Raw genomic sequence first — 12,954 nt, forward strand, 5'->3', positions numbered from 1 at the left:
ACACTTCTGAAATAACCAGTCTAGATGGTTTTAGATGCATCTGACATGAAGAAAGGAAAAGAGACCATATATATATATTTTACGAAACCGTTTTCTATGGTGGCAGGGGCAAAACGTAACATTTATTGAGAGTTAATAAAGAGTTTAAGGAAGTTAATCACAACACTAACTTTATGAAGGTACCAGAAGGCAGTGTTGTCCAAAGAATGGTCCCAGGTGGATTCTTGTGTTCAGTGTGAAACAATTCCCAGAACAAAACATGAAGGACTGGGTTGTTTAGAGGAGAGTTTTGTAATTGGAGATGGGCAACAAAAAAAATGTAAAACTCAAAAAACATGCAAACATACAGTGCCTTAATCTAAACACATGGTTTGCGTATTCTGCACAATTAAGGCATGGTGCCTATTTTTTTAATGGTGTAGAATAATAACCTGCACAATTCTAAAGTCCAATAATGCTAAATGGTTCACGCAGGCAAACCAGGTATTCGTGTAATTCCTGTGACATTGAGTTATGGGGGATACATGGCCTCCAAGGGCATTTGCAATCAGTGGGTAATCTCCGCAATCAGAATCTGAGCATAGCCTGGAATTCTGCCTGGGGTGCTAAAAGATGTTCTGATATTCAATAGTTTTAAAGCATTCAAGTAATCTAGTAACTAGATTTTTCATTTTCTTAATCCGCTTCTCGAGGAATTTAGCATGCCTATTTTAAGTCCGTTTTTATATTGCAGAATAATCTACAAATGTTCATGTGAAACTGTCTTCAATAAGAAAAGACTGCTGCACCAGCATTTCTACCAGAATACAAACTCCCTGCTCGTCAGTGTGTTTAAATGTCCAGAGTGCCAGCTGGCTTACATGCAGAAACAGCTACTAGTACAGCATCTCAAGGTGAGGATGATAAATGTCTCCCTATGCAGTGAAACAACTCCCTCAGTGAGATGTAAACATTCACACGAAACCGAAAATTTATCTAGATCCGCAGCGTGTAAATACATCATAGAATTGCCTAACTACAATGTGTATCTGAATATAACCAGAGTTTTGAACATCTTCTACAGTTGGTGCATTAACTCATGGCTCGCTAACCTCATCACACATGAATGCATCTGTAACAATGTTATCACATGACCATATGACCGTTCCCAGCTGTACCACCTAAAAAGCCAGTCTTTGAGTTAACATTATGATATGACCATTCTCCAATGCAGAATGTACATGGCCTTCCTAAAGCCTCTGAAGACGCTGCAGCTGCTCAGAAGAAGTCCGATACTACAGAGAAAACCGAAGACTCCTCGTTACCAGGAAAGTCCGGGGGAAAGGCTGAGGGGTCGTCCTCATCCAAAAAAGAGACTGGATCTTCAGAGTCACAGCAGAATGTGAAGCTGTCAGGCTGGACTTGTGGAGAATGCTCAGAGTGGATTCTGGACCGAGAGACCTACATATTCCACATGAAAAAGAGTCATGGAAAAGTAAGTTTTATTGTAATCCATAACTATTCATTTGATATATTGGCCAGCAGCCAGTCTCTCCTCTGTGATGGGCCTCTTCTATCCTTATACCACCTTCTTGTTTATCCAACTTGTCTTGATCCATCCTACCTTGGCTTACGTTTTGTATCCGTTTTCATCTTTTTGATTTTTTTTTAAATGTATTTATTTCAATATACTGTCTTTCTATTTCCCCAACTGTGTTTGTTCTGATCCACCCTATTTCAGCCCACTTTATGGGTCAGGTATTAAGTGTTTTTTTATTTATTTATTTGCAATGGTCTGGATGTCTATAGTGTCTTTTTAAAGGACCACTATAGGCACCCAGACCACTTCAGCTCAGTGAAGTGGTCTGGGTGCCAGGTCACTCTAGGGTTAACCCTGCAGCTGTAAACATAGCAGTTTCAGAGAAACTGCTATGTTTACTTTAGGGTTAATCCAGCCTCTAGTGGCTGTCTCACTGACAGCCGCTAGAGGCGCTTCCACGCTTCTCAATGTGATTTTCAGTGTGAAGACACCAGCATCCATAGGAAAGCATTAAGTAATTTCCTTTGGAATGACTGAATGCGCTCTCGGCTCTTGCTGTGCATGTGTATTCAGCGGATAATGTCAGAAGGAGGAGGAGAGTCCCCAGCGCTGAGGGAGCCCGGCGCTGGAGAAAGGTAAGCCTTTAACCCCTTCAGCCTGGCAGAAGGGGGGCCCAGAGGGTCGAGGGGACCCAAAGACCCTATAGAGCCAGGAAAACGATTTTGTTTTCCTGGCACTATGGTGGTCCTTTAACCACTTAAGGACCAAACTTCTGGAATAAAAGGGAATCATGACATGTCACACATGTCATGTGTCCTTAATGGATTAAGCTATATTTTATTCTCAAAATTACTTTTTTTTTTTTCTTCTTTGTTTAGAATGTCGTCTTACTATGTCTATATATATTTTTTTCTTTTTCAGTGTATGAAGAGGTACCCATGCAGACAGTGTGAACGATCTTTCAATTCTACTGCTAGTTTAAGAAGACATGTCCGCAACAACCATGACACAAAAGCAGATTACTCATGCTGGTAAGACACTTCTAGGCCATGCATGCCTGAAGGACTTGGAAAAGGGTGTCTTCAGTGTTTTTCTCTACAGACGTTTTCTTTGAATGAAATGTTAATTTCTACCTATCCTGGATTTCATTTGGGTACAGAACACATTTTGCATTCATAGGCAGTTCAAGCAAGCATTTAATCTTCCCTACACGGTAGAAAAAAATAAGGTTGGTAAAAAAAAATTAATAAAAATAAAAAAATGCCAAGTTCTGGCTAGCTACTGCCATCTAAAGCGGACAACAATACATGTTAAATACTTAATGTTTCTATGGTGGCCATCCACCAAAGATGCACAATTCTTAAACTTATAGTTACTGTTGTTTGGGTAAATGGAAAATATCAGGCTGCTAGAAACAAATTATTTAAAGGTATTGTAGGAGATTGTGGCATAGGCGCCATGCTGGAAGGACATCTTTACCATGAGCTCCATTTTTCAACTGAATTTATTTGGCTAGTAGTTTGCAATCCACTTATTTATTCTACAACATTGGGCTCTATATGACAAGAGTGTTACTGAACCAATATCCGCGTATATTGTCATTTTGCTATATTGGCCCCCGAGTGCCATGCTTGTGAATTGCAGGCTAGCTCCACATGAAAAAGTCTAGCTTCTGAGCTTAATTTCAGCAGTAACCAGAGAATCTCACAATCTCCTGTACAGCATATTTTGTATTGCAACCTGGCGGTCAGCGTGCCTGGTACTTTCCCTATTCTTATTTAGTATAGTAATGTTATTATTCCTTTAAATGGTGCATTATTCAAACCCCGTCTGTAATAAGTACTACCTAAGTAAAAATAGAACAAACAAAAATTGGTGTAGGTTATATGTCCTTGGTTCTTAGATCCTTATATTGTGAAAATGTCTTATGTCTGTTTTTTGAATGGGGGAATTTTTATCACTCCTAATAAACCATCCTACTTCCTATCAATTTATTTCCAAGAATTGTTTTGCTGCAGACTTGTAGTCCTTGCAATCTTTGATGTATGATACTGTTTAATAGTTTGAATGACTGAGCATTTTAGTGGGGATCATGTAGCCGCATGTGATAGACATACACCTTACTTGTAGATGTGACCTTTAACTTATTTTTGGTTTCATAACTTTGCTTGAGGTCAGTCATGACAAGTGTGTCTCTTTGTCTCCACATCCTGGAACATCGATAACCGTATTCTTTTAAAATTCTTAAATACCATACTTTACTTCATATTATAAATTATAAGGTATTCCATGTTTTCCATAACAGTTTTGTGAAAATGCTTAAATTTAGCTTTAGCCGGTCACTGAAGATGCGTTTGATTTGCGTAGCTCATTTGTTTGCATAGTTAATCTCTGCATGTTGATAATCATGTTTGTAAAGGTATGTGAGGGTGCTATTTCCATATTCATTAACTTCCTTTTTAGGGGTTTGTGTAGTTTTTGTTTCCCTAGTAAATTGTGTTTCTGCTGTAAACTTTGAGAAGTGTAGAGATCCTTTTTATTTGGTTAAAGGATCGCTGTAGGGTAAGGAAGTCAGGAACACAAACATGTATTCCTGACCCTATAGTGTTTAACCCACCATTTAGGGGACTTGCCCCCCTTTAAAAGTCTAAACCTCACCTTATTTCCAGCACCGCGCGGGTGTCCCGGCGGTGACACTGCCCCCTTTGTGACACCATCAAAATGGCCGATTTTTAGCCAATCCAATGCTTTCCCTTTATTGGATTGGCTAAAATCTGCACAGGGGCAGGGCCAAATGCCATTTTGGCCAATCAGGACCTCCTCATAGAGATGCATTGAATCAATGCATCTCTATGCAGTAAATTCGGCGTCTCCATGCAGAGCGTGGGGACGCTGAACGGCAGGGCTGCTTACTGTGCAGCCCTGAGCCAGGAAGCCCCTCCAGTGGCCATCTAAGGAGTGGCCACTTGGAGGTGTCTCTAGAGGCAATGTAAACACTGATTTTTCTCTGTGCAGTATGAAAATGCCTGAATGGAGCGATTATACTCACCAGAACATTTACATTAAGCTGTAGTTCTAGTGACTATATTGTCCCTTTAACCAGCCATTTGCAGTTGTTTTCTTGCTGCTTTCCATTAGGAGTGCATTTTTATGTCCGATTTTGTTTGGGTTTTTGTGTGGTATTACCAGAACAGAACGGAACACTTTTAATGCATGACCACGCTCATTTGCTTTCACACTGCATTCTTCTCATCCTCTATCTTAATGACATCACATGTGGTGAGCATTTAACATTCTAGACTATTTTTGACAGACCTGAAGATATACCCAATCTCTTCTTAATTTTCTATCAATATGCTTGCTAAGAATCAGATTAAAAAAAGTAGTGACATTATTAGTCTGCTTTTACTCTTATGGTTAATTCATTGGTGGTGAAGGCAGATGTTCTCCTTACTTGTGTGTTTTGTTTAATTGATTCAGGTACCAAATTAAACTGGGTCTCAAGATGTATCTGTCAAATACCTCATGCATGTGTATTTTAGAATACATAGAATTATAAAAGTTTATTTTATTTTTTTTCTCCTCTCTCTGTATTCCAGCTACTGCACAGAGAAGCCGAAATTTGCCAAGCCATCCCTGCTGGCCAATCATATCCTCCTAATGCATGGTATAAAAAACCCAGAACTCAGCCAGGTGACAAAGAATGCGAAGATACCACCAGATACACCAACACAAAGTGGAGGAAAAGAGCAGGTATTACTCTTCACATTTATCATATTGTGTTTTAATGATATTACACAGATATATAGTTGTTTTATTCTCTTTTTCCTTTTTATTTTCCTCTTTTAGACCACAGGCACGAAGCGAGCAAATAAAAAGGCGCAGGGGGAGTCGGGTGAGAAGGGGAGTCCTGATGCAAAGAAACTGAAAACTGTGTATAAGTGTGCAAAGTGTGGCTTCACTACAGACACCAGCACAGAATTCTTAGAGCACATACCTCAGCATAAGACTGACAACTCCACTCGCCAGTGTGTGCACTGTGGCTTGTGTTACACCTCCCAGATATCACTGAACAGGCACCTCTTCATTGTGCACAAGGTGAAGGAGGATGAGGAGGAGGAGAATGATCAAAGAGAAGTAAGCTCTGACCCCAAAACCTCACAGCGCTCACGCATAAAGCAAGATCATGGAGTGTCTTGGGAGTGCAACCAGTGCAATTTAACCTTTGACCTTGAGAGTGCGCATGATGCTCACTTACGGACTCATAAGGACAGCTCCCATAGCAATCAAAAAAAGGTTTCCCAGTAGCCTATACGGTTTGGACTCTGTGTAAAAAAATCTACTTTTGGAAGCAAAACAAATGTGTAAAGACTTAGAAAAAGAGAGAGTTTAACTGAACTATTTTTACTGAGAAATTGAAAAGGGTATTGGTTTAAATTAAAACAAAACAAAAAAAACACACAAATATCGATTAAGGTACTGTGTATGTTTATATTGTTTATATGGACTGTTAAATGTTTATTTAGGAACCAAGTCACAGTCGTCCTTTACATGGACACACAAGGCCCAATATTTAAAAGGGGGGATCAGCAGAAAGTGTTTTTTTTTTCCTTTTTTTTTTTTTTTTTTTTTTAAAGAGAGTGTGAGATGTCATTTTGATTCCTTTTATTTTAAATAACATGTCTCCCATTTCAACAGTATTCATTTCTGTCATGTCTGGGTTTTTGTGTTTTTTTTTTTTTGTTTTTTTTCTCTTTTCTCAAGTAGGGCCTGCAAAATGTGTGCGACCAAAGGGTTGGGAACAGGGGGTTTTTAATGCTTTTATTTTAATCCACTGTTATTTTTTTTTTTTTTAGGTCTTATTTCCTTGTCTCCTATTGCCTGCCCTTTTACGTAGCTTTAATTTAAATAGGTTCCATCAAATTGTAAGGAGAAAAAAAAAAACTGCGTTTTTAAAAACCGTAACATTTTTTTTATTTTTTTTATGTGCAGTATAACCTTTCTTGACATGTGCTGATACTTTTTCTGCCTAATGGAAAGCTGGAAGTATTGTTGTCCCTGATGTTAACAGAGAAGCAAGAATGCCTGACACATAATGTCTAACTATACATTTCTATGGTGTATTCCTCCAGGTACTGGAAGTAGAATCCTGGAAAACTATTTTTAATTTGAAACCGTGGGAGGTGTCTGGAACATATTATAATAAAACACAATTAGAGCAAGTAAATGCACACAAAACAACACTCCTTGTTTTATGAGAACAAATAGAAACTAATTACTCTTAGAATATCAGGAATTGATCAGGAATACTAGTTTGCAAGAAATTGTTTTGAAACAATTCTGCCTCTTGCCTGGCGATATGTCTAACTGCTTGACTGAAAGGCATGTTGAATTCTGCCTCTTTATGATCACATGTGTCCAAGTAAAATGACAGTGATTCATTCACAAGTCCTGGGGGTATATACAAATGTTAGTGTAATGTATAAAGCTGTACACTGAGAAAACTACCATCAAAAAAGTATTGCCATTTTTAAATTGAGCTGGCAAGTATGCAGTCTGTAACTTTTCGCAAGTAGTCATGAAGGCAAATGTACAGATTTAAGGCGCACTATTGTGTTCGGAATACAAAGACGTATTCCTAACGCTATAGGAACCCACTGCCTCCCCCGAGCAATATAAAAGGTTAAAGAACTCTTTAACCCCTTAAGGACACATGACATGTGTGACATGTCATGATTCCCTTTTATTCCAGAATTTTGGTCCTTAAGGGGTTAAACACTTACCTGAGGGACATTGTGCTCCTCCTCTGCCAACATTGCACATATTAAGCCTTCCCCATAGGAAAGTGTTGACTCAATTCTTTCCAGTGAGGATTCAGAAAACATTGGAAACCCTCATGCAAAGTGTAGAGACACACAGCGTCTTTCCCCAGAGTTAAACTCTCTGTGAAACTGCAGGAAGCACCTCTAGTGGCCATCTAGTAGACGGCCACTAGAAGCAGTCTTAACCCAGCAATATAAACATTGCAGTTTCTCTAAAACTGCAATGTTTTACATTGCATAGCTAACGGGGACAAGGACACTACCCAGACCACTTCAATAAGACAAAGGGGTCTTGGTGCCTATAATGTCCTTCAGTAAAAAAAAATAATACAATCTTTAAAGTATGCTGTTTTTGTTACGGGTGGCCAGTAGGGATATCCAAAGCTGTTTTGGGTCTATATTTTCTGTAATGCGAAGGCTGGTTTAGTAATTGGAGTGTTTTTTTGTTTTTGTTTTTCCACCTATGTTGATATTAAGATTTCAGGTAGTCTTGTGTGACCTACACATTACGGCAGTACACAGAGTTGGGATTCCAATAACCCTCAGTCATTCTAATGTTTAAGCGGCAGATTATAATAAAGTAGAAATATCCAGCATTTGTACTGTATAGCTAGCAGAATGCACCCAATCTCTACTTTGTCCAATCAAATGGCTCTGTACATTGTTGGTTACAGAAAACACTTTGAGTCTTATTGTGGTTGAAATAGAAGCCCCTGGTTATATCAGCTGCCTTGGTAGTCAAATTCACATCAAATTATTACATTGGTCTTCCAGGAAGTCCAACACCATTAGATCAGTGTGATAACGATGTAAAATCCCATTATGGTCTGTTTTTTGGGGGTTTTTTTAAATCTATCTTTTAACATACATAGTACCTGTTACAGATGTTGATGATACTGCAGTTAGGTAGACTACAAATATTTGGTTGTTTTCTGTTGATCAGAGGTTGTCTTTCTACCTGTGCAATTTGAAATGCTGGTTTGGACAAATGAGGGATCCCTCCTTCCTTTACATCTAATGACACTGATAACAAGGCATCTGGGCTGTCTAAAGGCAAATGTTTAAGGATATTTTCCATAACACAAGTGGCATTTGCCAATTACCTCTACTACTCATGGTGTCAAACTGTCACGTACAGTTTGGTATTAAACTAATTTTGGCCCTCTACACCACTCTTATGCTGAATTGTTTTACTAGCACTGTCAGATCTTTTGCATGTGAAAATATATCCAGGAATGCCCATCCTCTCAAAAGAAAATATCTTCATAACTAGTGGCAGTCACGGTTGGTACTGGACCATCCTACGTTAAGATAGATGTGGCTTAGCTCGTTTATCATTAGCAGGGTTATATAGAGTTGATTGTAAATTTTGACATTTTTTGCTTGCGCAGGGGAGAACATTTTTCTTTAACAGGGTTATAAAATTGTTCTAGTTTCTATGAGATCATAAAACAAGAGTGAAGCATTTGATTCTCTTGCTTTTAGAATCTTGTTATGAACAGTTGGACTATGATTACTTGAAAATGTCTGAGAGAAACAGTCAGCCGAGAGTAAATGCTAACTTTTGGTTTTACAGCAAGCACTTATTTTGATATATAGAAATATATATAATTTTTTTTTTTTTAAATCATTTCAGAACCCTGCTTTCTGTTTCTGGTCTCAGACATGCAATTTAAACAAAATGAACTAAACCATAACATAAATTGAAATCAAACAGGAAAGTTTGGCCTGACTAGAAGAACCGTAAAGTGGAACTTAGTTTCTAAGCAATGTCATTTTACTATAGATTTTGAATTCAATTGTCAAAATACCACAATTACTGTTTTAAAGGGACCATAGAGTCCCCAAAATAACAACTAATAACAGTTTATTGTATTTGTTCTGGTGAGTATACTCATTCCCTTCAGGCTTTTTGAAGTAAACACTGCCTTTTCAGAGAAAATGCAGTGTTTACATTATAGCCTGGGGATAACTCCACTGGCCACTCCTCAGATGGCTACTAGAGGTGCTTCCTTCGGCAGTGCCATTCAGTGCCTCCTCCCAATACATGGGGACACTGAACTTTCGTCATAGAGATTCATTGATTTAATGCATCTCTATGAGGAGATGCTGATTGGCCAGGGCTGTGTTTGGATCTGCCCCATATCTGCCTTCTTGACAGTCTCAGCCAATCCTATGGGAAAGCATTGTGATTGGCTCAGAACACTTCTGATGATTTCAGCAAAGCAGGCAGATCAGGGGCAGAAGCATCAGCTGCAGACTTGAATACAAGTAACATTTTACTATATTTATGGAGGCCTGAGGAGGGGGGGTGCTAGATGGTGGTTTTAACACTATAGGGTCAGGAATTACGTTTGTGTTCCTGACCCTGTAGTGTTCCTTTTAAGTTTAGACAACTTAAAAGGAGAAAAATAAGTACTTTGTTTATATTGGACATTCCAGGCACTAACCCAACCAAAAGATAAAAGATACAATTTCATTTTTAGAATTTCTAATAAGTGTGCACGGACACTAAAGATTGTGTCTACGGCTGTTCCCACTTTATTATATTCTCTCTATTTCTCTTTATGCCCAAACTTTACACAAAATGTGTGAGTATGCACCAAATACACTAAAGTTTGTTAAAGAAGTGTTCTCTGCATTATTACGGTTTTATTTCCCCTTTCTGTGCTGTTGATCATTATATTTGCCACTGTGCAATATGGAGACAAAAATTCTGAACGTAGAACATTTGCATGGTGGTAAATTAGTCCGTGTATTTTTCCCCTATGATTATCCCCTCTCCTTTTATGTTCACAATAAAGGTTTAATGAGCAAACATTTAACTTTCCCATAAGGAATCGACTGGGATTTTGAACATGTGCAGCTCACTTGCAATTGACTTTACATTTGGCATGAGAACCCCTATATAATTCCCCATAGGAAGCACTGCATTTATTTTGTACCATTCTTGTGTAGCATATATTCACATTTTGATTCAGCTCTCCTGTAATTACCTACAGATGAGATGTAAACTCCCTATATGACCAAGTAGTTGAGGGGAAGCCACAGCTGTGACCTTCTCTGTATTCCTCACAATGTTTCCTCTGAGAAGTGGCAGAGAGTGGGTATAAGCAATCACGGAAGACTATTTTGCATATTTTTTAGCGAAAGAAACTTAATTTCAGGATGCATTGTTCATTGCCTTGCATTGTATGAATTATTACACTTGGTGCCTGGAGTGTCGTCCTCATGGTAAATGGCATAAATGGGAATATGTTTCACAAAACTGGCTGGGTATATATGATATATTAATATCAATTTACATTTATATTTTCTTTAAATGAAGGAGATCATGCGTGTTCTGCAAAAGTTAGTCATTCGAGAAAACTCAATTAAGTCCAATAACCTACCCGTTAAACAGAATCCTATTTCTGCTTTGATCTCTTTTAACTATCTATAGAGTGGTAGACAAGTAGAACAGACACAATTACGTTAATCCCCATTACCTAATTGTGTCCGAAGCTTGGGGAAAGTACTCTTGGTGTCAGTGCATTCACATCTGTATTAATTATTTAAAAAGATACACTGGTATTGTTATCATGTGCATGTTGACCGTGGTTAAGGGCATCTCCATTCAGTTGCAATAACTTGTGGTCAGCAAATATGGCCTCTGTTTTTATTTTATTTTTTAAGGAAGCATATCTTTTAGAAAAGTGATAAGGACTTAATTGCAAATAGAAGTTATCTCAGAAAAAGTACTGTAGAAGGTTGTAATCTCCTTGGTTGTCTACTTTAACATATTAGACATGTTAAATTAGTGGGCCACTCTACTCTCCATAAGTATTACAGGACATCACAGTGGTCATGGTGCTTGAAGTCCATGGACATTACTTGTCAGATTAACCATTTCAGAGGGATTCAACAAAAGCTAGGGTCCTTCCCAGCACCCATATCCCACCCCCTGCCGGGCAGCAATGATTGAGCACTAGGGAAAGCTTAGCAGACCTTTGTTCCCACCATATCCTAGCTATCCTTGATCAAAATTACAGTAAACAATGCTGTAGAGGAAACCGTCAGTGAGTGCTAGTAAGAGCCTTGGTTTGTCGAGTTTTGTGTTTGTCAAACTGCTGCAAACATTTTGACAAATATAAATAAATGGAGGAAGGGATACCATAGACTTCAGACACTATATAAAAAGTACAGTGCGTTGCAGTAGTTATGGTGTTTAGAGCTGCTCTTTAATCTCATGCTTGCATAAACTCGATGTAGGACGAAGTCAGGAGGAGGTTCCCCACTATTAGGCAATGGGCCTGGGGGATCTTAAAACATTAAACTCCTTAGTTACTCTATAAAGCCAATACATGCACTTGAATATAAAGCTTTATAGAATGATTATCTCTAATGTAGGAACAATACATTCTTAATTCTAAATCGCTCTCCCTTAAAAAAAAAATGGGGGGGGGGGTTTAAGCGAAGCCATAAATGTTACATTTGATAAAATCATACATTTCAGTAGCATCCTAATAGCAAGGCTATAGTGAAGACTGCAGAAAGTGATTGCATGTTCTTGTATGATCTTCATTGACAAGCTCTTACAGAAAGTGATTACGGTTTTCATTATTACTGTAACGTGCAACATTGTGACTGCTTAACTAAACAGGAAATGGTATGCAACGTTTAGCAGAAACTATACCTAATCCAGTAAAAGGAAGTGGCTGTTTCATCTGAAATGCATTAAAGTTATATTTATTGTCTAGCCCCATGCTTAAATCTCATTCTCCAATTTGGATATTTTATTCCCACCCCACCCCCCAAAACGTGTGTGTTTGTTTTTTACTGCCGCAATTTGCAACATATTTCTTTTTCATAACCTGTTACATTGTTTTGCAGTTCTTTGCTGCTTTCCTCTCCACCTGTCCCCTTGTTCAGGCACTTAGTAGGGTCACAATGAAAGTGGTGTTCTGCCTATTCCCTTGCCTTGTATAGCCTCCCAATTTGCAATTTTATAAATTACTCATTGGATATCATTTTTATTGTATTTAAATGTAGTCATATTGACTATGTATATATACATACACATATATATATAAATATACACATCAACTTTTTCTTAAAGGTGCTTTTCCACTTGCCACGTATGGTATGAATATGTGTGGGTGTAGACCGTTTTATCCATTAAATACACATGTCCAAAAAATGTTTTTTTTTTTTTTTTTTTTAAATAGCATTTATACATATATGCTCAACTGGATCACCTGTTATTGTTAGATTCCTACAGTTGAGTTATCAGTATTGCAGACATGGCAATTTGGGGGACACTGTTTTTGTGACTGGTTGCAAGTATTTGACGACATTCTTTCTGTGCTAGCAATAAGGCCTTACGGCTGGCAAAGTATAGTGAGATTTGTAGTTCCTCAATAGCTCATACGGCCCAACATTTTGTAATGCGTACCTAGCCCTCTGATTACACAAGTTATCCATCCAAGGCACATTTGAATGTTTTCATTTGGCTATAAACATCTGTAGTCCGACAGCTGTTAAACCCTGATATTAGTGATATGGTATAACAGCTGCAGAGCGGCTGGCTGACATACAGCCTGCCTGAAGTGTTTTTACAACCCATACATGCTG

General features: G+C 38.2%; 1 protein-coding gene across 1 annotated transcript in view; it reads left to right on the forward strand.

Annotated features, from left to right (window-relative positions):
* ZNF592 (zinc finger protein 592) overlaps window positions 1–6,219 on the forward strand; it is a 44,142-nt gene extending 37,923 nt beyond the window's left edge. Inside the window, exons 5-9 of the mRNA XM_063449429.1 lie at window positions 734–893; window positions 1,214–1,474; window positions 2,441–2,550; window positions 5,119–5,272; window positions 5,369–6,219. Coding sequence (XP_063305499.1) covers window positions 734–893; window positions 1,214–1,474; window positions 2,441–2,550; window positions 5,119–5,272; window positions 5,369–5,827 — 1,144 coding nt within the window. The 3' untranslated portion in view covers window positions 5,828–6,219. The remainder of the gene's footprint in view (window positions 1–733; window positions 894–1,213; window positions 1,475–2,440; window positions 2,551–5,118; window positions 5,273–5,368) is intronic.
* Window positions 6,220–12,954: the final 6,735 nt, after the last annotated feature.

This window comes from Pelobates fuscus, chromosome 3 (assembly GCF_036172605.1).
Source record: "Pelobates fuscus isolate aPelFus1 chromosome 3, aPelFus1.pri, whole genome shotgun sequence".
NCBI lineage: Eukaryota > Metazoa > Chordata > Amphibia > Anura > Pelobatidae > Pelobates > Pelobates fuscus.